The following is a 26487-nucleotide window of genomic DNA, read 5'->3' as shown; positions in this document are numbered from 1 at the left end:
TCTTTTATATTATTATTAGATAAAAAATACACAGACAAAATATTTTTCCGATAATGTGAATAGACTTACACTTATAACCAATCCCGTACTGTCATGCACGCTGACAGTTGCGAGAACGTTTTTCGCCGTACTTTTCCCGCCCCTTTCGAACTCTGCCCTCTCCAATGTTAGATAGAGATCATTTCGAACATCTCCCGGCATTATGACATCGGGAAATCCCCGTTTCGCTGTAACAGTGGCTCCGGAGGCCACCGCTTCTGATATACTGCCTTGGTTTGTGAGTAATCTGAGGGCGACGACGATTCCTGTAAGAAAGAGGGTAGTTAGAGATAGTAATACTATACCAACTTTATTTTTCATTATAATGTGTTTAGTAACAGATAAATAGTGGGAAAGGTAAGTATAGTAATATCGGTGATGACATGGATCGCTAATAACAAAAAGTTTCTTATAATTTTTGTTACGAACTAAGTAACGTTATCTTTTTATTCAGCTTCACAGATAATGTAAGCCACGGAGTACACTTTAAAATATATAAATACCATAATTAGGTTGTCCAGGTAAAATGTTGCACTTATTTGTTTGCTTCCTGATTAACATATCATGAAGCTGGTGAAAGTCTTTCTCTTCACATTGGTAAACCTGAAATTGGAAAAAAGAAATACTCCATAAATTTATTTTTTGTTCTATTTGAAATAATCCACGTTCCATTAATAATACTCACATTTTTTAATTAAATTATAGTATTTGAACGTTCCAGATATTACATTATTTTACATAAATTTAGATCGCAATTTGCTTTGCATCATTGCAACAGACTGTGCCGTGTTTAGTAAACAAAGCTTTGTGTAACCCAGCAAATATTATGACATCGACATAATATTACCTATAGTTTGCCTATGTCAATTCGTAACGTAAACATAAACAATGAATGCTAATTTTAACTACACTCTGATCTATAATTTCGAAATAATTTGCACTACATACAATTGGCACACTACATAAATAATGGCAAGAAAACTACTAAACTAAACTAAAGTATAGTTTCTCTTTAAATAATATTTATATTCCGTATACCACTGCGGAACCATTCCGTGTTATTATTTTTTATTACATACACAAATAAAGTGAACTAGTTACTTTTCCTATTTAGCTTAACAGTTACTAAACTTGTTAAATACAGAGCAAATGAAAACGCTGTTACTTTTTGACCTAGACTTAATACATTTCTCTTCCATACTATATCACTAGTAGCAAATAGTATAACCTATTTAATAAACTACTAAATTACGTAAACTTTATTTTTTCTTTTCTTTCTCACTTGTCAAATACATAGTATAACATCAGTGTTTTCACTTATGCACAAGTTAAAATTGCCAATTTCCTTACACAATAATGAAAAAAACAACAAAAAATGCCCAAATCACCCCAAAACTTCCACCCACCTTAAAAGTATACTCCTTTTCCGCAGTATGCTGTTCGGTTTGTCTCAGGAACTCAGTCAGTGGCAATACTCCAGCTCCCAAAGGTCTTCTGGCTACTGGGCCTCGTCTCTCCCCAGTCCCACTACCGATACTGCCGGCACCAGACCATCTCCCCACTCGTACCACCCAGGCCACCAGCCATAGCTCGCGAGAGAGATCTGTTGCTGATAGATCCTGGATATGGAAGAATGGTTTATTATCCATACAAATGTTATAAATGCGAAAGTCACTCTGTCTGTCTGTCACTCAATCACGCCTAAACTTCTGAACCAATTTTCATGAAATTTGATACGGAGATATTTTGATACCCGAGAAAGGACATAGGCTACTTTTTATCCCGGGAAAATGACACAATCCCGGCAATCCCACGGGAACGGGAACTATGCGGGTTTGTCTTTGACTGCGCGGGCGAAGCCGCGGGCGGAAACCTAGTATTTCATATATTATGTGTCATTTTAACTGACTTATTAGGAATTGAATGCAGCCCTCTGCAGTATTAATATTCCACATCAAGTCTTTGTATACATATTATATACAACTATAAAGTCAATAACGAACGTTCGGGAACAATTATTGTTCTTGGACGTTCCGTCAAAAAAGCAATAATATTTTAACGTTGAGATAAATAGCAAACTTGACCACAACAAAGTTAAACAGCTTATTCATTGACAGGATAATGAAAGTACTCATTTAGGTAAAATAAGTATGTGGCCGAATGCTGTGGTTTAAGAAAAAAACCCTTACATGACACTAAAGAATTAAACTTGCAAGTCATTTTAAATTAAATAATAAACTCTTGAGGAAATCGACTCAATATAATGAGTTTTTATATTGCAATTAGGTACATCTTATTGTAATTCATACAAACACACGAAAGCGTCATGTCTAATAGTATATAGTATATACCTATATACAGAGTGAATATGGAGATTTTTGTCCAATTTCACTTTCGTTTTTTATTTTATTTCATCGTTTAAATAGTCATTTATTTTAAAACAACAGTTTTATTAAATACTAGCGGTCCGCCCCGGCTTCGCCCGTGGTACATATTTTGCAATAAAAGGTAGCCTATGTTCTTTCTCAGGGTTTAAATTCTCTTGCCAAATTTCACCAAAATCAGTCCAGTAGTTAATGCGTGAAAACCATACATACATACAAACCTTTCCTCTTTATAAAAATATTATTATAGACCATATCATACATCGACTATTAAAACAACAAGCTAAGCCCGCAGTTTAGAAAAGCGTTTAATTTTTATTTTGTTGTCGTAACTCGTAGGTATATCTCATTAACTATATTTTCGGGTATATTAACACCATAATTACAGTTTTTTTTATTCAACTATAGGTACAATAGATTAGAGACTATTATGGATGCGTCATTCCGACACAGCACATTTCTCGACAGCCCTTATTCCACTCCTAGACCAATAATACATTATCAAGTGTTATAAAAGACAAGTTATTGATTAGGGAGACATATTTACTAAACATCACATGTTCATTTTTTTGTGATTTATCGCTTAGTCATATTGCAATCTGAATTAAAAAATATGTTACAATGTTTGGAGTTTTGAATTCATAACCTTTACTAACTGTATAAACAATTAATCATCGGTGATAATGAGATAATAATCACATTATTAAAAGATCTATAGGTACTATTTAATAATTTATATAAAGTACCCGCAACATTTTAAGATTTTATTATTGTCTATTGCGAGCTTTTTTTACGAGTGATTAATTCTAAACCAACAACCATTAGGGGTGATGTTCACACGATTCACACCTTTCTTGCTCCACCTGGAAATAAAGCTGTCCACTCACCGCAAACAGCGTGCTATTCGCGTGCAGCCGATCTATATAGTTCGAGAAGCCGTCCCTCGCTATCCGCACCCTGAACCTCTCCGACAATGGCTGGGCTCGTCTAGCATCGTGTAACCATAGCAACAGCTCCGCTTCGTCACCACCGGCTGTGTGACCGAAGTCTCTCATACTGCACATGAGGTAGTGGGACTGTACTGTGGGTGTAGAGCTGGTTGAGTTTGTTAATGTGCCCGAGTTGAAACTACTGCCCGAGCCGCCCGCGCGACGGAGCGTGCCGCGCCACTGAAAAAAAAAATATATCGTGTGAACAAATTAGATGCATACAATTTTACGATACAGCCAAAAAAATGATGCATTAATTTATACTACTGAAAAATTTGTGGTATAATGGATTAAAACACAGTCTAACATTAAACCAGGGATCTGTCACTTTAATAGTTGTCTATGTGGAATACGACAAAACCAGATTAAAGAGAACCCGCGATTAAAGTTAAACCCTGTCTAAAGTTTTTTGTGGTAAGACGGATAATATTTATTTTTTCTTAAATATGGCCAGATTATTTTTATATACATCATATTATTTTATTTTAGTAAACATCATTCAACGCACGTAGCAGTACGATACTTGCTTTTGTCTGACAAATAAAAAAACAGCTCAGACTCTCAAATTTTCATATTATAAGACCAATAAAGATTGCATATTTTTACAATGAATATCATAAGAAAACTCAATTGAGTACCTATCTACTAAGTGTGTTATGTGCACTTTATGACACACGATCACATTATGTTGTGACACATAAACATTTTAACAAATAAAGAAACATGACCTTTCGGACCAACTGTATCTGTATCAGTTACGTAAACTCTCCATCTACGGTTATGATACTGAGCAACATATGGATTGAAAGGAGGCCATTAAAAGTAACAAATGGGTATAAATTATACAGTGTGCAACTAAATGAAATTATTCTATTAAATCGGTCGCATGGCCGGCAGGGGTCAATTATTTGACCCATTTATAGACAGGCTAACTAAGAACCAAAAGTAGTAGGAAAAATAATCTATCGTTTGATATACCACGACCACGGTGTATTCAAGTTACGCTAGTTGAATTGCAAAATTTTAAGCTGTAAGTTTTATGTCTACCCGCAAATTGGGCATTTCAAATCTAATGATAGGAATAGGAGGATCAATAATCTTTTACTATGCAAGCACATTCTGTGCTTTCATTGAGATGTCTAGCCAGACAGTTCCTACACTCTCATTTGAAATCAAATCCTAATAAAATTGCGTTAACTTTGTAATCACTTTTAGTAGTTTTCAAGCTTAATACTCCTTGAAATAAAAGTGATCCGTAAATAAAAGACGTAATCATCTATTCACATTATGATTGCCGCTTGTACGTGATACGAATACAAACTCGTAGACAGATATATCAGCACAAAATGTTTTGCGATCTCATCACATTAAGAATGCACGAGACTGGAGACGCATGCTAAATAACACATTCGTATTTAATATTTATTATCTGAAAATATTATATTTGACAATTGCTTTTTTTCTATAGATTTCCATAACACATTGTGCAACATGAATTGATTCAATAATTCAAAAAACATGCTATTAAATGTAATTAAAAACGAAACTTTAACTGCATTCAATATAATTTCGTTTTATGAATCGAACCTCATTATGACTACTTTTATATGAATCAGGTAGGTAGGTACCTAATACGCGGATAAAGCCTGAGGAGTAGAGGGGTAGCAAGAAATATTGACTTTTCCTTAAACAAGCCGCAGTATCTAAAAAAAACTTTATATTTTTTCTACTTTACCTTGCCAACATATACCCGGTCTGTAAAATCTAGCTGCAACACTAAAAAAGTATCTCCAACGCACGCATCTCTTTTATTATGTGTGTCTTGCATCTCTTGTTAGTGATTAACTAAAGTAAGAATAACATATTTTAATATGTATCAAAACTCACTGCTGCAGCCCTCTCAGCGCTTTCCACGTGAACCATGTACAGTTCCACAAGACTGGACTCCTCGGGGTCCACCGCTTCAGCGCCACGACGCGGCACCAGCTCCAAACCCAATTTGCTGCAAACAAGACAGAATAGCTTGTTTATTCATTTTATATTATATTTGTTTTCGGATTTTAAAAGAATTGGTTGTCCATAGAAATGGGTAAAGAGCACCACTTCTTTCATTTTAATATATCCCATGATTCCTATAGGTATACGTTCTTAAACGAAGTAACGATGCGATGGTAGCTAGACCATTATCTAACATCGAGTTTCATCACTATTCATCGAATTTTTGGTTACATATATGTATTTTAACAATAGGTATACAAAATGCATCAAACTCCTAAATTGGACAACTACAAACATTAAAATATGAAATATGTACAGAGCAACGTGATGCGCCGCACGATTTTCGCGCATTTCACTTGAATCACACAGAAAACCGCAAAACCAGTCTTTCCCGTATTCAGTATACCAACTCTAATATTGATTCATATTGTCAACGCATAAAGACATTTTGCCGAAACATAATTCTGCTTACAAAATGTACCTGAACACAATGCAAATGGCCACACCATGTGAATATTGTGAATCACTTAATAACGATTCCGAGAATCTTTACCCAACACCTACCGGATACTCGAAATGACCAGAGCAACATTATAGGACAACGTTTTAATAATATCCAGTGAAGTATTCTGAATAAAAAAAGGCTAAAAAAGTTAATCCCTCGATTTACATATCGTTTCGTGATAAATCTTAACGTTAATCATTCTGATATATAATCACATGTTTCAGAAACTTTATCCTATATGCGAAATTAGATGTTTGGATAATCGGTCACGTAACAACCGTTAAAACAAGCTTTCAATCAACTCACGTATTTTATAGTGAGAACAAGATAATGCAAGCGAAACACGACTTTCACATTCTGAGAATTAAGTTAAAAATCATGTCAGGCAGTGTTTAAATATTATTAAATAATCAAATTCGTCGCATACCTAAAGAAGATGGTATTAGCTCGCCATAAATGTAAAAAGAATGTAGGTATTGATATTTCAGAATTCCCAAAAGCCTTAAGTAAGTGAACGTAAGTATTGTGAAATAATGTAAAGAACAATGGATAGTAAATGACTTGCATATTGTTACAGGCTTACGAATATCATCATCATAATAATTATGTAGAATGTCCATACAATAATTGTGTTACCTACGTTACAATATTAAGATTTTTTTTCTTTTTTAATCTGTCTGCATTTAATGATGTTTGCATGTGATAGAACTTCTAATGATGTAACAAAACTAGTCTGGGCGGCAACACCGAAGAAATGTGCACTACTTCCGACAGATTGATCAGTGAAGCAGAAAAAGCTATAGATTTTGTTGGACTGCAGCAGAAAGGTCACCAAACCTGTTGCCGCGATCCCCACTCACTCGTTGGCTCTGGTTGCTAACCAATACAAGAATTCCTTGTATAAAAAACTAATTTTAAATAAATGCTATGATTGAACCGTTTTGTTAGTGTCGAATAAAGCTTTCTTTTATCGCACTTAAATTTGCATACAAAATTGCGTCGATCAATCTCTCGCTGAATACTTGAAGCTGCTATAAGATGCAACAATATAACCGAATAGGTACTTTACCCATATGAAATTCTTGGTTACGCAGACGTCTACATAGCTCAAAATATGATACTAAAAAATACTGGAGAATCAAGTTTAGCCAATATATTCGGCGCATCGAACTCTCTAACAATAATAATAATGAAATCAATATTTGATTTAGCTTCACGGTCTCGCACATAATATTTTTTCGTTACATAAGTGCTCAACAACGTCTGAAGATATTCAAAAGCTCTAAAAGCTATAATAACAGACTGGTACGGTGACTTAATTTTCAAGTTTTGGAAAAGTGGGACGATAAATTTTATTCGTTTTTGCGGTAATACTCGACTGAATATTATTTCATATTAAGTATTCTGTTACATAATATTAAAATATTCAAATATATATACGAGCTAAAAATAGACTTAAGCCATTTAAATCCGAACTAATATCAAAATTATTTGGATGATAATTAAAATATCATGGTTGTATCATAAATGAATTTGTTGTTATTGGTATATATTTCTAGTATTTTATCCTTATCAACTTTCAGCTTTTATTTCGACGAAAAATTGGAACAATCGTTGAATAGAAGGTACCCTATATGTATCAGTTATATATTATACAATTGCCATTCAACAGGGATATCCCCATAGATAGAATTTTTTTGACTGTCTTCCATAGTTCTGGTCCAGACATTTTTTAAGTCGAAAAATAATTCTGAAATCTGTGTAAAATGTAATTAGGTACATACCTACCTACGCAGATACTTTAATGAGTTATAATTTGAAATGTGGTGATTCAATCGATCAATATACTACCTATAGATTGTTTCCTCCTCTCACCACAAGACCAAGATCACGTAATGTAACACTTTTTAACAATGACTACAAGCTATTGGAAATTAACGAATGTTGGTTTATTATTTCTGATTTCTGAATAATTGGAATGTGTCCGCGATTCTTGTGAATATATTTTGTAAGATTACAATTAAATTAAAAATGTTGATGTCTGTAAATTATTCATATTAAAGCAGTATTATATACTGACCTAGGTATACAAATAAGGAATAAGTCCAATCATACTTTTTTATTTTCTCGGTGGTGTCGGAAGGTGTGTTCGGTTCTCATATCTATTACGTTTTTCTTTGTCCTATGTTTTACACAAGTCGATTCTTCTTATTCTATTAATAAATAATTAGGTAGGTATGTGAACAAAACACACAAAATGGATAGATATGTTTGTTTCCCGAGTCACGACAGATGTTTACGCAAGCTCAGCTTGAACATCCTCGTTTGAGTCTTCATTTAAATCTTTTGTTTAAATTATTTAATTCGTCATTCACAAATTCACAATTAACCTACCTACTTCCTTCATTATTTACTTTAAATTGTGTTTCAAAAGTAAACAACCCACCTTGTAGACGATTTAAACCAATTTAAACCAAATGCAATATTACAAAAAATATTAAATTATTTACTACTAGCTTCCGCCCGCGACTCGGTCCGCGCGGAAAAATTAAGAAAAATTAAGATTTTTTTTTCTACGTATTTTTCAGGGATAAAAAGTATCCTATTTTATGCCCAGGATAATAAGGTATAATTATACCAAGTTTCATCGAAATCGAACCGTTAGTTTTCACGTGATGCCTGAACATACAGACAGACAGACAGACAGACAAAAAATTTTTTAATCACATATTTGGGTTTGGTATCGATCCAGTAACACCCCCTGCTATTTATTTTTTCAATATTTTCAATGTACAGAATTGACCCTTCTACAGATTTATTATATGTATAGATTATTAGTTATGAATACCCAAAAAATACCCCAGTATTAATTATTGCCATTGTACCACACTATATCTTTCCTATACCATAATAGCTCTTTTATACCTTTTATTTTCAATACAGTAGTGTCAAATTAAAAAATTATTATATTATCCAAATATCCTAGCATAGCAAACTATCTGCGCCGCTCCGGATTCTTCAAGCGCGATTTTCTTTTATTTCTCACGAGGCAGGTAGATGCCCGCATGCCTAGCCAATGACAACGAGGCCCACAGACCACATTTGACCTCATAATGAATCGAGCCCTGATCGATAATGATGCAAAACTTGAGATAAAAATGAACAGCAAGTGCTCTCATAATGCTCCGGCTTTAATATGAATACTTGCATAAATAATTAAAACATTCATAATAAAAGAATGTATCAATTTGCATTAAGTAATTGATCCCATTATTATGTATTAAAAAAAATAATAATCATCACATAGAACAGAATTAATAACTTATTTAATCACCTAAATAATCGTACTAACTTCTGTTTTAATAAATCTTAATAAATAAAGCATAATCACGTTAAGTTTAAACTCATGTAGATAGTCAGTAGTAATATTTCAACGATGACATAATACACATAACAAATAATGTGTTAATTAAAAGCCTCGAGCATTTTCACAGGCTAAAACCCGTAATCATAAGTCATAACCACGATAAAAAATTTGCTGAGAAACAGAGTACTGGAGAAAACGCAAGAAGTCACGAACCGAACTCGTTTCGATGGATTCTCGAATCTGACTACTGTGCATTTGCACGGGTCGGAGTGAGAAAGGGACGGCTGGTAGAGAGCGAGCGCGGCAGGTGTGCGAAAGAGCGAGACAAATATAGTTGCGCGTACGCCGCTAGCTTCGTTCGGTAGTTAGACTCGCAGGAGGTCGATCGAGTGCGCTTTTCAGTTCCAGTTTGTGGTCCCGTCTCGCTAGCAGCTGGCGTGCGGCACGACCGCACTTGCCACTCGTTTTACTCAAAATTATTCAATCACTCATACCCCCGAAAATTGTGCCGTATAATCTCATGTGCGCCAGCGTACGCGCAGTTGTGTATTTTGTGTTGTGATTGAGTTATCGAACGTCGGCAGCGAGAATTACAGTTACTTTTGAAAAGGTAAGTTATGCCACAAAAGCTCAGATGTATTGGGACGCGCTTAGCAGTTATCGACGACGACGTCGGAATGCAGTTTGACGGCATACGTTATAAGCATGTGCAGGAACAAAAGCCTTGTGCACAGTCATCGAGCCTCTTTTTTTCATACCCGCTTTCACAGGCGAGCCGCTTGTTAAATGAGATGAACGAGGGTGACCGATTTCCAAGTTATGAATTAAAACTTGTTATTAGGTGCTAGAATTTCAATATTCTCACAGGTAGCGTCCCCATCTTTTACCTGGCGGCTGGTGACGCTTTGTATCACACCCCGTATTTGAATAAAAAATCTAAATACAACAAATACGTTTGTACTTGCTAAAGACCATGCTTATATCGCGTTATAGTTGTAGTCGATCTGCATAAGTTAGTAAATTACCGTCGTTAGGCATCATAAGTTAATAAATTAATGTTTAATAGACAATAAGGACGTAGGCAATAGATTTATAAATCGAAGGTAATAAAATAACTAGTTTTATTAAGACGAGTACTAACTATTTGTTAACGATTCACAAAGATAAAGAGATTAACAATCTACCTTTCAAAATAATTTCACAAAACATTTGCAATCTGTCCTCTGTATCGTGCAATAATCGATTGAGAGAGCTAACTGAGTTTGAAAAGTATAGCACAAGTAGGCACCTATACTAGTTTTTACATTCCAAATAAAGTTATCATAGTTTACACAAGATATCGAATGTTGACCATATGTAACATACAATTTTAAAATATTTTATAGCATTCTTGTAACATTTGTGACAAAATTTAAAAGGTTGCTGTTTGACAATTTGCTTGCAGATATGACTATTAGATTGAAAATATAGAAAACACTGCACAATTATAGGATTATATTCATCATAATTATGCGAGAGTAATAGACCGTAGGTATATTTAATATGTTTTTTTTTTTACTTTCATCAAAATTTATTAAAAACAGCCTCGTTTTTAACGCAAGTCATGTCTTAACTCACTCGGTAAATACCAATGGTAAAAATACCGTATGGTGTTCTTAGAAAAGCAAAAGGATATGGTGGCTCAGATTTTCAATAATCAGTACAATTTTTTCAATGAATGCTTTTTACAAGTAGATACCTACTAGTACTAGATTTTAAAACCGTCTTATGAGCATTGTTGTTAATTTCAAGGTAATGCAAGATAACTTTTTTAACTGAAAATATCTATTTATGGACTTATAATATAATCATTTATTAAAATAGAATAACTTAAATGGTGTTTGATCTTAAATGTTTAAAAAATATGAACGTAGAAGAAAAAGAAGCATCTATAACCAACACATAAACAATATGGCAAGATTATGATTTAGTATAAATACCTACAAAGACAATTAAAATTTTTTGTGGCGCCTAGCTACAGAACAATCAAAATTAATTCCTTTAAAATTGAATACCACGAAGCACAACACAAAATAAGATGCTTATCTTAATAGGCACTTTCGTGTGTTTTTATAGGATGTTAAAGTTTAATCAAATAAACCGTAATCCATTGCATTAAAATGCATATCACACCATAGTAAGAGTTTGCAAAAACATCTGTGATTATTGTGAGAAAGGTACCCTAGTAGTAACTACTACATAGAATACATTACCTTAATCTATACTAACCTATACTAATATTATAAAACTGAAGAGTTTGTTTGTTAGAACGCGCTAATCTCAGGAACTACTGGTCCGATTTGAAAAATTCTTTCGGTGTTAGATAGCCCATTTATCGAGGAAGGCTATAATAGGCTATATGTATATCATCACGCTAAGACCAACAGGAGCGGAACACAGCTAATCAGAAACACGTAGACTATAGTAATTGTTGATAAACAATTTCAACCTGTTAAAGCCACAATACCACCATATCTTTACAGGTCACACACATTGCATTCTGTCACGCTGTATGATCACCACTTGTATTTTAATTTTCAAATAAACACTACAAACCCCATTGCTGATGTTCAATTTGTAATTGATTTTTTTAACTTTAACAGCAGTAAATTGATATAATTACTCACATTTTCCTGTTAAACTAAAACGTACTAGATTTCTTACTACCTTTTCTATATTAAACCTACTATAATTGAATCTATTATCTCGTATTAATTACAGTTATATAAATGAATACATTTATAATCTAACATTTGTATAGATATTTGATCAATTGCATGATTATTTTCTAACATTGAGTAAATGTTAGTGCATGTATGTTGGAATAAAAGGCATTTTAGGTATTTTATTTTACTATGAATTTGCTGTTTATGATTGCTGTTTGCATTAAAAATATTTTATAACATATTAATCACTTATACCAACAAAAAATTATCTATAAATTGTACCTACTTATTTATTTTTTTACTCATTTAAATAATCGAAATTACGATATACTGTTTACATAACACGTCAGCGGTCGAGGTTACGCACAGTTCAATTTACAATAACTATCGAGTTTGCAACACGAATAGATACCAATAATAAATAATAAATTTACACAAACTACGACACACAAAAGCTACAAACCCTTTGTGGATAATGATTCACTGAACTGAAACAATTGTGGGGTACAGACGATAATTCTCATCGCGTATTCCGCACACGTGGGAGCAATTAAACTTGAACAAGTTTTACAATACGCTTTTTGTTTGTGAAACGTATTTGTATGTTTGAACCCATTGATAAGTGATAACGACGTATTTTCGCTTCCCCTGGTTTTTACGACAATTTATATTTTATAAATAAATAATCTGTATTAATAATTAATTATACATTCGTGTTCTCAGGCCATCGTATACTTAACAGTTAACAATCGATACATTGTGTGAACATCTTTTATCACAGACTTCTCGAGAGCGTTATTTAATATCAACATTGAATGTCATCCTGACATTGTAACGTAAATCCATGCCGTCTACCGTAACCACAGTCCAGATACGCTGTATTTCCGCAACACTTGATATTATCTCGATGACAAACCGAACCAATGAGCCAGGGACGCCGGATACGGTGACAAATAACTACGTGTTTATCTAAATGCACTTAGTGACATTAAATCATTCTGACGCCTAATTCATTAGTGAGCAGTGTTGTATTCAACTTGTTCAAGTGTTATAGTCAAACATGATTGTTAATATCAAATATGAGACATTAAGGAGATAATTTACCATACAATTTAATAAGGTATGGAACTTGGATTTGTTTTGTTCTATTTATGGAAAAGTTTTGATATTCAACTCTCAGGCTTTAGAAAATTAACAACGTGGAACGGACAGCGGTCAATGAAAGTTAATTATATCTATGGACAGAAGACGTCAGTGAGCACAAGTGTGGCAAACACCATCGCGTTCATTCTTGTTAAATTCATTCATTATATGGGTTCACTATTTCATCATCTTTAACACCTTTACCTCAATCGTTTTCTACTAGAGATTGAAGAACGACTAGTAATTGTTTTTAATTTAAGAGATAATTGCCCGCGTTCAATGGAGGAATAAATTGCTTAATTGAAAAAATACCGATGAGATTTCTCACGTCAACAATATACAACCGACAACGGCCATACCGGTCGCGGGCGCATCATGCAATTAGAATCCATTGAGTTCAGACCAGTCGTCGCGTGCCATGCGACAACCCGACTGTTATTGCTTACATATTATGTTTCATCGTGTCATATAAACCGACATTTAATATTTAAACTTCAACACAATATCAAGTCGCGGCCTGTCGTCATAAAAATGCAGGAGACGTCAAAGCTAAACTCGGCGTCTGTGCTTATCGTAAAAACTGGAATGTAGCTGTGCCCAGCTTATTTAAATATCTGTTAGCGTTATGTAAACAGCACATACACGAATTGAAGAGATAGTACCTACGATAAGTAATAGTATAATTTAAGTTATAAAAATGTTGAGTACGATATGTCTATTAATCTGATACACCTAGCATCGATGTTCTGAGTTAAACCTTGACAAAATTTCAAGACACAGCGGTTTGTGAGCGTAAATAATTTGGAACAAGTAAAGTCGTGATTGCGGCTCGCCGGTGAGCGACGTGCGAATCTGGTAAAGATTGTCGTCGGTAAACTGGTTTCCGCGTCAAATTCGCGTTGCCACGCGGTGCATCAGTCTGCCCTGAGAAGGCACCGGGGGGGGGGGGGGGGGGACTTGTAAGCGCAGGAGGCGATCAGCGGTCGACGACCCGCCTGCCCTGCGCCGGCGCACCATTCGCCTTCAGCGGCCACGGCCTATACTAACACTTAAATGTAGCCGCGTTAACAAATTTATGATCATAATCATGATAACGAGCTTCTTAATAAGCCCATTATTTATGTCAGTCCTATCTATACTATCAGTTAGCTTATGTGCATTACATTCCCTACAACCTAGGACCGCATTCAATATAAATTGATTGCACGTGTTGAAATTGTCGTTCATTGGTAAATTGAATATTAATTTTGCCCCTACATACGTTGGTACGTAATACATCTTGGACACACGACACCGCGTAGGAACAGGATCAAGAAGTATTCAAGGTTGGATCCATTTGATGAATTGGTACTAAAATTGTCTACGTCCATTGAGATAGAGTTCTAACAAATGTTAAACAAATAGATTTTTAACGTCAACGTTTTATGCTTTATAAATAGATCGGAAATTTATCACCCACCGTGGAACTGGTTGAACTGTAAGTCACAAAAAACGAGAGACGAAAGACGAATGCGGCGTGGGCATGAGGTAGCCGAAACTTTAAATTGTGTGATGTCATTCATTGAACGTATATCTACTGTTTTATAGTAATGAACTTCATAGTCGAATTAATTTTTTTTTTTTCAATAGGAAGTAGATATTTAGGATCAAAAGTGAAAATCGCCTTTAATTATATTTTTATAACTTAACTAAACAAGATCTCAAATCGTTCAAATTACGTATACGTAATATATTCGTTTCAAATACAAGCAGTTAAATATACCGTTTTAACCCTAAATCAGTATGACCGGCGTGTGGCACTTGTCATGGCACTGTTTTCGACGGCAGCTTATATATAGATACATACTTGTAAGTCGTAATACATAGTTACCATTGTTTGGTTTCACACATTCGAGTCTTCACCTCAATAGAAATAGATATGATCGCACACAAGATTTAAGGCGCTACCCGGCAATTTCGACTATGTTCAACCTCTATAAAGTCTGGTACAACATAAAGCACAATACCGAAAAAAATATATAAAATAGGATGGTCTTTGATCTTTAATTGCTCGCGAGGACTTTTTTCCAAAGTTAATAGATTTCTAGAAAAAAAAATGTGCCGTGGTCATCGATTTTTCCGCAAATACTCTATAAACTTCGTAACCTGCTGACTTAGAGCTCTGAAAATTTTATGTTTAATAAATTATCAGTTACACAACAGTCCCTGACGAGGATTTTTTGTTTCACTGATTAGTATCTTTTTAAATACAAAATGCGAGGAAAAAAGAAGGTGCAGGGTGAGAGGTTTGAGATCCGTCAAGTATGCTCAAGGTTATTAGCGCATGTAAAAGCCTTAAATGGTGTATTCCTTTGTTTCAGAAGTTGTAGAAAACTTAAATCAAGATGGCGATTTTTGGCATGGCGTCCGCGGTGGCGGGCTTCGTGAAAGTCCGCTACCTGATCGACAAAGCTGTTATCGATAACATGGTCTTCCGAATGCACTACAGGATCACGTCCGCCATAATGTTCCTGTGCTGCATACTTGTGACCGCAAACAATCTTATTGGTGAGTTAAAAATTTGAATAAAAATTTTCATTTAAAAATAAGGGGTTCTTGAGCTGTTCTAGCATAGATTATAATCATAGTAACAAAGTATCAGTAATCTTTATGATCAATTTTACATAGCACTTGACCGGGTTAAACGCTGTGCTTAAATGCATATTAATGTCATCTAACGACACATTTAATTCGTGATAGATACATAATAATTCATAGGAAATGTAGGTCGATGCAAATAATGCACCCGCATTGATGAGGTAATTTTTTGTGTCATAATATTTATCTATCTTCTTAATAGCTATTTAAATTCAATTCAAATTCGTTTATTCAATCAAACTTAACCTAACCTTAGAGCTAAATACAGGTGGTAACTGTACCTATATGATAGGTATACATCAATTAACGGTTCGAGACTGGCATCTTTGCTAAGTTAACGAGTAGGTAACCTGTATTAAAGATATCAGTTCCTATGCGAGTCAATTCAGCCTAACCTGTTAGTATACACACTTAAAATTTCAATTCTTTTAAATAATGTATAATCACGAGAAAGTAAATCATAAATCGGAACAGAGAAAGTCAATTAGGAGAATTACGAAACGCCTCCACAAATTATCACTGCATCCTAAAACCAGACCTAATAACCTAGACGGAATAACAGTTTGTCTGGCCCGACTCGGTGAAAATGAGTCATTTTCAGTTTCCCGTTGAAGAAGTCATTCGTAAATTCGTAACAGTTACAAATTGACACGTCACGAGCAAATTGTTTGTACACACAAACATTGGGAGGTGTGTACTGTGTACGTGCCAAGTTTAGAGCCATTGAAACAAATCGGGGCACTGAACTAATGCATTGATTCTGATTTGACCCGTCTTCGTCAATTGTTGACCAATTTAGTTCAATTCAGATAAAGACGTAAATAATGTCATTGCGGTATTTCCCGTAACAGTACTTCATAATAATTAATTAATTATTCGTTAATCACCTACAAATAAACTACAAAACACGTTTACAATGCGGTTTGATAATAATGAACTCGCTCTGGGTCACCGTTCAGAGGTATGATGACAGGATTTACAACATTTTTGCAGTTTTTGTTGACTAGAGTAATCTTAAACCTTGTTAGTTGATAATCTAGGTCAAGTACTAGACGCTAGCGGATGAAATAATGACTTCAATTAATGTTAATTTTATAATAGGTACCCGTGTTTAGTGACCATCAAAATTCTAATACAAAGTCGTTTACATTTTCAATTTTAACTTTCAATTGGATTCACAAAGTGAACAATACGTGACATTATCTATTTATTCTAAGATCATCGTAATGCAATACAAAGTTCAACACAAATGTACGCAGCGTCATTCTCCAATACGATTATAAAGTAACAAAATCCTTGCACGTAATTAAGTTCCAGCTGCCTATCTTCCTACAAACGTGCCAGAACATTAATAAACACGAATCCCACACACCTCTGCCACATGAGTAGAAAGACTTTCTACTCATGTGCCTCTGCTTACCCAACAATTACATAATACAAGAAAGGATTGTATTGCAAGGTATATAGTGTATCAAATCAGCATGTAAAATGCTGGCGATGCAAGATATCTAGCCATAATGTGCTGCACACATCTGCACACCAGGTGTGGGTAATCAAAACAAATACGATAACAATTGTTACTGAACCGTTGTTGTTAAGGCTTTTATTGCAAACTGAAAATCATAACTGATTGCAATTTGCAATACATTGCGGTTACCGACTTACAATATGCGGGATAAGTCTGGTAACTAGGTACATAAAACGCTACAAAAGCATAGAAGCCTTCGTGTTGTATACTTAGATTAGAAAACACGAAATCGTTATGAACTTTGACTTATAAATTGAGTAGTATAAACTTTATTATTCCCTACATTAAGATATTCAGAAAAGACAAATTACAGCAAAAAAGAATGCCCATTTAATATTGTATAAAGTTCGTTGAAACAAAAATAAGATATTCACGTATGGACGTGAAGTCAAGTGACATAAGACGAATTTAATATCGTGGTCGTCAAATTTCCATAAACTTCCATTGTTTTCATACAGATCATAATACGGTATTCAAGCCATTTAATTCAATAAAAGAAACGGCGTGGAAAATATACAAACATCCCGAAACATCCCAATGTTTATAAATATTATTTATACTGAGACAAAATTATTTTACCTGGCTGTATCTTGGCTGAGTCATATTTAAGGCACACAATTTAATAGCTCCAAAATTCTGGGTTAAACGACCGCTTTGTGAAACAATGTGTTGCAATGAGACAATAGTTCGTTAATATTTTAAGACCTTTTCAAACAAGGATTATCTTTTGAGCTGCCATAAAAATATTAAAGCTTAACATAAAGTATCCTTTATTCTCCATAGTACTTGTATTGCCTTAGAAATAATCTCAATACAGTTTGAGTTCGAACGTTTTTGTTCTTTCATACTATTTATAAGGCCATGTATTTAGGTTTACAACTTGCATCGACAGGTGCACATAACAGTAAACTTTATCGTCTGAAGTTTACCGTGACCCAGTAACAACTTACAGCAATATAATCGTATTAAATATATTGTTTTACATTACATTATATAACGATATAGGTACTTCTCTAACACAATGAGTTATTTCTTAGTACTTTTTTTAAAAAGCTGGAATAAAAAAGATTTTTCCTGAAATAAAAAGAAATCAAAACAATTTATCTTTTCTTAAAATTATACCTAGTTAAGTACATATTGGAAATTATTAAATTTTTCTTTACCATACCATACCATACTTTTCCGTCCAGGGGCCTTAGACAAACGTACGTAACGCCATGGAATAGAAACTGCTAACGCTAATTATTGACATAAGCTCATGACATTTTGGTAATGGTTCGATCACACTACCAACGACGCAGACGACCACGACCAAAGTTCCAATCTCGCCGAAATTTGTTCAAAATCAATATTAAAATCTCCCGTCATTCTGGTACTCAGGAATAAAAAAATTCGAGGTCAATTAATAAAAAGAAATAGAGTTTTTTGCGATTTTCGCCGAGACGGTAAGTTTATCATACAATCACCTGAACCAAAATTGTATATAATCTAATTATCTATAAAAAAAGGTTAAATACATTTTTTTCTAGGAGCCACCGTTTCTATGAAAAACCTGTTTGTTTATCCATTGATCTCAAAATTTTTTTTCCAAACACCAATACGACAGGAAATTCTTAAATTTCATTTTTAATTGTGTTTTGCACAATTTTATTTAATTGCGACTGAATGAAAATTTTGTTCGTGGTCGTCGTTGTCGTTGGTAGGGTGTCCGAATCCTTATGCAAAACATCATAGATAATTAGATTATATACAATTTTGGTTCAGGTGATTGTATGATAAACTAACCGTCTCGGCGAAAATCGCAAAAAACCCTATTTCTTTTTATTAATTGACCTCGAATTTTTTTTTTCTGAGTACCAGAATGACGGGAGATTTTAATATTGATTTTGAACAAATTTCGGCAAGATTGGAACTTTGGTCGTGGTCGTCTGCGTCGTTGGTAGTGTGATCGAACCATTACCAAAATGTCATGAGCTTATGTCAATAATTAGCGTTAGCAGTTTCTATTCCATGGCGTTACGTACGTTTGTCTAAAGGCCCAGTATTTAAACTTTTTAAGAGACATCGTTTATATCAACAATGGCTCGATAAAATTTGCACATCCATTAGTTATCGAGTAGCGATTTCTCAGATTCCATTCTCGTACAAGTATATCGAGCCTAATTAGATGATAAACGCTCTAACTATTCTAAGTGCTCGTTAGGGAGTAATTAGCTGCATATGACTGGAAGACACCCGACTCGAGTGTGGAGCAGCTTTTAATAGCATATTATATTTCCTATATTTCTTAGGTTACCACATTTATCTTTGTTAATTGGCGAACACAATATATGTACTTGTGCGAATTACATAAATAATCAATCATATTTATCTTGTTGATGGTTATACAATATGGGAAATTCTTGACAATATGGGAATAAGTTTATAACCCGGAATCCAAAAAAGGGTTACTGTAACGAGGTCAAGATAAATGTATTAACTAAACTAATATGTTGCCAGTTGACTGACAACAATTTAGTTTTTTTCTTTTCTATGAAACTACACTTATCATTAAAATTTAACGGCTAGGTAAGATAAAAAAAGAAGATACTCTTAAACGCTAATTAAAACACCCGTGCTTATATCTCTTAAATTCAGTAGGTATGTGGTATGAACGTCATACAATACTCCAATTTGTTGACATTTTAACCCGTTCAAAGTCACAACACAGCCTATATAATCACAAACCATACAATTGTGGCATGAATGAATGAAATACAAGCCTATACAATAAATAGAACTACAAAGTATCATGTCATATAGGTACTTTGGTTTAGATTTAATGTAAAATTTGAGGCTATAAGTGGTCAATACTTAGTCTTATATCTGAGTTAACACCAAATTCCCAGAAATTAAGCATTCTGGGAATTTATAGCATCAAGTAGATTTTTCCTTACTTTGCGTCTTGAAAACAATAGTGCAATACTTTCGAAGAGTATTGTTTAATACATAGAGTAAACAATAACTTATTATGCGAGCAAAGCATATGAGGTGATAAAAGTCACTGTCGACAATTGTTACACAGGTAGGGGAAGAAACGTACTATCATTAGCGAACATTAGTTAGCATCCGCAACGCTCACGGATGCAATGTCGAGGCCATTGGGGAAATTATAAGTTCATATCTTTTAAACGTTCTAAATTAAACCTCAAAGCATTTGTGTGCATGATTCACACTTTTCACAACCTTTCGCTTACTATAGACGTATTTTACAGATGACTAATGTGTGTCAACATAAAGCAAATGATGCAAAGCTAAATATTAATTTTTTTTTGTCAATTTTCATTTTACCTATTATACTGGCGATAAGTGCATAACAAACTTAAATATTGTTTCAATCAACTATAAAAAAGATACACGATACGATAAAGACCGTCTCAAGCTCTTCCTGTAATTTCCAGTGTCATCTTCCTCCTACTAAATTCTTACATAATACTATTTCAGGTGACCCAATATCCTGCATCAACGACGGTGTCATACCGAACCACGTGATCAACACATATTGCTGGATCACGTACACATTCACTCTGCCGAACACAGCTTCTAAGGGCATCTCACATCCCGGTCTGGGCAACGAATATGGAGAAGAGAAAAGGATCCATTCGTACTACCAGTGGGTCCCGTTCATGCTCTTTTTCCAGGTAAGATATTATATTATTGTGTGTTTTTTAATGATCAACTAAAGTCAAAAATTTGAACAAAAGTAGTTTAATTAAACCATACATATACCTATCACAGATGAGGAAAATTATTCTGATCGAATAACATCCATATCACAAAAATATTTTAGACTGGTAAATAATAAAAATAAAAAAGTTGGCAATAAATTGGTCACCTATCAATAAATACGTGCCTTTAATCTACAATACATTTAATTTATAATATTATGTAATATGTCAATAATTCTACTTGCAGGGAGTATTGTTCTACCTCCCTCATTGGATTTGGAAGAACTGGGAAGAAGGCAAAGTCCGCATGATCTCAGATGGTATGCGAGGCACCATGGCAACGATTGACGACAGTAGGACTAACCGTCAGGTAAACATACATCTTACATATTTATGTATGTTTCTTATGTTATAACGAATGAAAATATAATTTTTTTCACAGAAAATATTTAAATGTAAGCAACTCGGTATCGTCTTTATAGTATCTTTCATCAAAGTTAGTACTTATGAAGTTTGTAATAATTACTTGTGACTTTTTTCTGATAAGATCACGGCATAAATTTTATGAAGCCTCTACCAATAAAACTATAAAAATTCCATTCTAAGATAATGCAGGTAAACAATGTTCTCGCTGTCCTCATTCATTTATTACGTATGTAAATGTACTCTTTGATCGCACAGACACAGCAGCCTCATCAATTGGTACAATTGAGATAAGACTGTACTAATAAAACTTGTCCATGTCCATGTCCCTAATAATTGACCTCAGTATCGTCATCGCGTCGCGTTATCGTGTCTTGAAAATATTTCATGCTTAATGCAATTAACGATTGTTTTTTTCTTTTTCAGAGTCGACTAGTTCAATATCTGATAGACACCATTCACATGCACAACACCTACTCTTTTGGTTACTTCTTCTGCGAAGTTTTAAATTTCGTTAATGCTGTAAGTATCAAAATAGTAAAGATTGGACAAAAGCGTGTATCCGTTCTTATTATATGTTCGATTATATAATAATTCTAATTAATTTATTAAATTTTAGGTTGGGAATATATTCTTCTTGGACACATTCCTCGGTGGCGCATTCTTGACGTATGGTACGGATGTCGTGAAGTTCTCAAATATGAATCAAGAAGATAGAACCGATCCTATGGTAAGCATTAATGGTAAACAATTTTCTAAATTGCATTCCTCATATCTCTTAAATAATAATTAAAAAATATTAGAGTATAAGTAGCGTTTACGTAACATTTTGATAATAAGCAACATTAATTTACAGATTGAAGTATTCCCAAGAGTCACCAAATGTACATTCCACAAATTCGGAGCTTCTGGAACAATCCAGAAACACGACTCGCTTTGCGTTCTTGCCCTCAACATTCTGAATGAGAAGATATTCATTTTCCTTTGGTTCTGGTAAGTGTTAGCACACAGAATAGACTAATCAAATTGATATGAAGTTATTTAAGTGTGCTATTTTAATTCAATAGAACTAGCTATAGTATAAGGAAACTAAAATTTAGAAATTGTGTAATTCTAGGTTGATCATCCTCTCGGTTGTATCTGGTCTGGCGCTAGTTTACTCAGCTGCTGTCATACTTCTACCTAGTACACGCGAAACAATTCTGAAGAGACGCTTCCGATTTGGTACACCTAACGGTGTCGAAGCCCTAGTTAGAAAGACACAGGTATGCATAATTCAATACACGTATTGTAAACAATCAGTAATAGAAACATTGATGTAATCAAATTCTATACGACTATAAATATGTTATGACTAAATTTGTATCTTATTCAGGTTGGCGACTTCCTTCTCCTGCATCTACTGGGACAAAATATGTCGCTTCGTGTGTTTGGAGAAGTATTGGACGAATTAGCGAGGAGACTACACTTCGGTTCGAACCCACCGTCTGCTCCTTCCACCATCGAAATGGCCCCGATTTACCCCGATATTGATAAGTTCTCCAAGGAAACAGAGACGTAAGCATTCTTGTTGGAGAACAATACAACCCTGTACTGAAATCTGTATAAAACAAAGGCTCAAATACGTTCCTCGAGTTTATTACGAAATTTTAAGTATTATCAAGAAATTCTCATCGAGATTCGAATTTGAGTCTTGGCAGTTATTGTTCCTACTGGTTGTATTGTTCTTATTATCTGAGCAAGTTGCTATTAGCAGCTAAAATGTAAATTGATATTCCCATTGTGAACGTATAGCGAACTCATGACATTCCTATTTTTTATGTAGACAATGTTTTTAACGAAGCCACATATTGCCTTTAATACGGAAACAATTGTAAGTGTGAATGAATGAATATTTTTATATGGAAAATAATATGTAAAGTTTTGTGATTTCGTAAATGTGTTGTTGCTGTACGATTGTTTAAAATCTAAAACATATCAGGGTAATATTTGTGAAGTACTATTGATTGGTGGACTAAAATACGATTAATGTTATTGTAAAAAAATACACTTGTTATGATATTAAAAAAGCAGTTCGGCTTAAGGCTGCTCAATATTCAAAGGCTGTCAAAATTTCAATTTGTTATTAAGAATTTAGAACTATAAAGCTCGTTCACATGCTTTGTGATTTTGATATGATTTGAAAGACACAACAAATTCTTGCAACCTTCAATCATAAATCGATACGATTAGAATATAACCGCGCGCAAATTAGCAGTGTATGATTTATTATTTTAGAAACTTTTTGTAGCATATTAATTTCAAGTGATGTATAAATCCATGTATACATGAGCTATATTGTAGGCTATTGCATGCTTCTTCTTACTGTTAATTACCTAACAGAAAAGACAAAAGTCAACGTTCGAGTACAAAGTAGTGTTGTGTACAGACAATTTGACTAGCCTTATTGGGTATTTCTAAAGATTTATATAATTTTGATGATATTAGGATAAGTATATTGGTGCAAGTGGCAGTGTCAAATGATATTTTTATACTCGCGTTATTTACTCCCAACGTTGTGCCATTATATAGAATGAATTTTTGGCGTAAAAAGTTTATAACCAGAAGTGCATTTTACTAGAACATCTATGGAATGCCCTAACTCATTTAGGACCAATTTATTGTATGCCTTTTTGTATTTAGTATAAGACTTTTCAGTCAATTTAGCCATATTCATAATTATAAGAATTATATGTTAAGTGACTTCCAAGAATCTCGACAAATGTTTCTTCCATATAAATAAAGTTAGCATAATAAGTTCCCAGTATAATACTGTTATCATAGAACTAACTCGATATTTGGTTATATGCGACAAAATGTACGTAGTCGCATTTTTTGTTTATAATTGGACAAGCTATATCTCTCAATCATTCCTACTATAGCTTATAGTGCTAGGAAGACTGTTCTTGTGAATTTTTATTTTACGGTATTCAATGTAATTTTGGTTATATTTTCATTCAAATAAAGTATTAAAATTTCGGAAGTGTTTTATTTCATCCATACTAAGATTAAATAATTTAAAGGTAAGTATATTATTTTTTATGCTAATGCTAACCCCCCTCTCTTACATACAATGTTTAATGTAAATGTTTACAAAGTACACACAAAATGAGCTGCCTTTTTATCAAAAAAATGTATGCCAGTCTGCAAACTGAGACATAAAAAGTGTGTACCCCCACAACCACCAATACCAAAACCTTCTACAACTTTTTGAAGTGAAACTTCTTTAAAAAAATTCAAGATCGCGTCATGGCAATCCCGTCACGTCATGGAATAAGGCAACAAATTGGGTCTCTTTGAATCTTTCCAAAGAAGTTCCACTTCTGACACGTGTGTTAGGCACACACGATCTTTTTTTTTAATTTGGCTTGATCAATGAAGCAGACAAAATTAGAATATTTATTTATTTAATTTGTTGTTTAATTAAAACAAAATTTTGAGCAAACTAAAAAATATTCATAAATTGAATGTAGACAACATTCAGTTTACCCATGATTCTTTCAAATAAACAATAAAAAAAGCATGTTTGAAAATCACAAACTTACATTTCAAGTCAAAGTAAAACAACTTACCGATTACCCCAATCGAGTTTGGCGACTAACTTCAAACGTAAAGCCCTCGTTTGATCCTGCGTCAGTGTTCCAGTGAGCAGCGCGCGCCGACCACTCAGGAGTTCGCGCATTACTTTTGCGACTGCGCTGAACCGGTAGGTTTCGCGCTCCTGAAACATTAATTCGATTGAAGTTCGTCTATTTACGAATAGATGGCGTTGAAATTAATATTGGATCAACTTATGATGGGGTACTAGAAGATGATTTGGGGCTGTGCTGTGGATAAAACTTGCCACTTGTCTATTGCTCTCTGGCCAGGAGTCAGTCAACGTAAATAAGTCTTTATTTTTCCTTTCATGAGGATTGAGAGTATTGGATATAAAAAAATATGCAAAGATTTAAACTTAGTTGGGAGAAGATTTTTATAAGGATCATAGAAAGAGAAAGAACACCAATAAAACTATAAAGAAATGCATATCAGTGAAAGTTGATTCAATTCTGAAGAAAATGACAATACTGCGCAACTTTTAAAAATAATTGGCATATAAATTGCAATTTACACAAATAAATGTAGTTTACCAACAAAGCAGCTGAGTAAGTACAAAAGAATTTTTGCTCATTAGTCAAACAATGATACTAATTATAACTTTACTTATTCAACGCCATTTTATCTTAGTCAGTTCTATTGTCATTTGACTCAGTATTTCTAACAAATATCAATATCGTAAGACATCCCCGTTTCATTTCATATATTTTCATACCAACTAATTGAGTAGTGTTAGTATTTACTACCAATGCATGCCTACCTATAAGCATGGCCAATCAGCCCTTCAGTTACTTATTAAACTCATTGAAGACACATGAAGATGTAAATAAAAAAAAAATTACAGTTTATTTTTAATAAAAATTACATACCACATATAGCTTCTTCCACAACCGTGCCCATTCCCTCAGCACGCAGGCTATTTCCCGCACCAGAGGGTCGTCTTTCAATTCCGCAATCGCCGATAGGCCACTCCCCTTGATCGTACATGGTCGTATCGTCACCACAGATGCGGGAAAAATACCCCACGCCGATCTGTTTTTCGAGCTGAACCCTCTGTACCAACCTATCATAAAAGATTATATTATATACTTGATTGATTGATAACAAGCCTGACTAACAACCCATATTCATACTTAATATTATAAATGCGAAAGTAACTCTGTCTGTCTGTCTGTCTGTTACTCAATCACGACATAGGCTACTTTTTACCCCGGGAAATAGGATAGGTTTTATCCTGGAAATCCCACGGGAACGGGAACTATGAGGGTTTTCCTTTGACTGCCCGGGCGAAGCTGCGGGTGGAAAGCTAGTTTACTATAAATTAAGGATGTGGGAAAAAAATATACTTGAAAATTTGATTCAAATATATAAAACCCGTTATATACCTATTCATTTGCAAAATGAAACAAGTATTACAGTTAATCAA

The 26487-nt window shown here is 34.0% G+C and overlaps 2 protein-coding genes across 3 annotated transcripts in view; one reads left to right on the top strand and one right to left on the bottom strand.

Moving 5' to 3' along the window:
* The window catches only part of LOC123692841 (dedicator of cytokinesis protein 3), a 61438-nt gene that overhangs the window by 33954 nt on the left and 997 nt on the right, over positions 1-26487 (bottom strand). Inside the window, exons 3-9 of the mRNA XM_045637639.1 lie at positions 25931-26124; positions 25037-25185; positions 5300-5414; positions 3311-3592; positions 1446-1658; positions 543-642; positions 70-305 (exon numbers count right to left, since the gene is read on the bottom strand). Of these exons, the coding sequence (XP_045493595.1) occupies positions 70-305; positions 543-642; positions 1446-1658; positions 3311-3592; positions 5300-5414; positions 25037-25185; positions 25931-26124 (1289 nt within the window). The remainder of the gene's footprint in view (positions 1-69; positions 306-542; positions 643-1445; positions 1659-3310; positions 3593-5299; positions 5415-25036; positions 25186-25930; positions 26125-26487) is intronic.
* Positions 9673-24442, top strand: LOC123692839 (innexin inx3). Of its 2 annotated transcripts, none has more exons than XM_045637636.1 (9): positions 9673-9892; positions 15494-15677; positions 20779-20975; positions 21250-21372; positions 21852-21947; positions 22045-22155; positions 22282-22418; positions 22543-22690; positions 22801-24442. In XM_045637636.1, the coding sequence occupies exons 2-9, from the start codon at positions 15515-15517 to the stop codon at positions 22984-22986; spliced, it is 1161 nt and encodes a 386-aa protein (XP_045493592.1). In that variant the 5' UTR covers positions 9673-9892; positions 15494-15514; the 3' UTR covers positions 22987-24442. The 2 variants fall into 2 exon arrangements, with proteins under 2 accessions (XP_045493592.1, XP_045493591.1); XM_045637635.1 differs by having other exon boundaries at positions 15491-15677.

This window comes from Colias croceus, chromosome 6 (assembly GCF_905220415.1).
Source record: "Colias croceus chromosome 6, ilColCroc2.1".
In the NCBI taxonomy this organism is placed as follows: Eukaryota; Metazoa; Arthropoda; class Insecta; order Lepidoptera; family Pieridae; genus Colias; species Colias croceus.
Note: the sequence above shows the minus strand (reverse complement) of the source record. Positions and strands in the feature narration are given on the sequence as shown.

Excerpts from the sequence above, each read along its gene's own strand:
- LOC123692839 (XM_045637636.1), top strand. The coding sequence starts at position 15,515 with ATGGCGATTTTTGGCATGGCGTCCGCGGTGGCGGGCTTCGTGAAAGTC. Across the intron at positions 15,678-20,778 it reads GACCGCAAACAATCTTATTG|GTGACCCAATATCCTGCATC; the intron begins GTGAGTTAAAAA and ends ATACTATTTCAG. Across the intron at positions 20,976-21,249 it reads CGTTCATGCTCTTTTTCCAG|GGAGTATTGTTCTACCTCCC; the intron begins GTAAGATATTAT and ends TTCTACTTGCAG.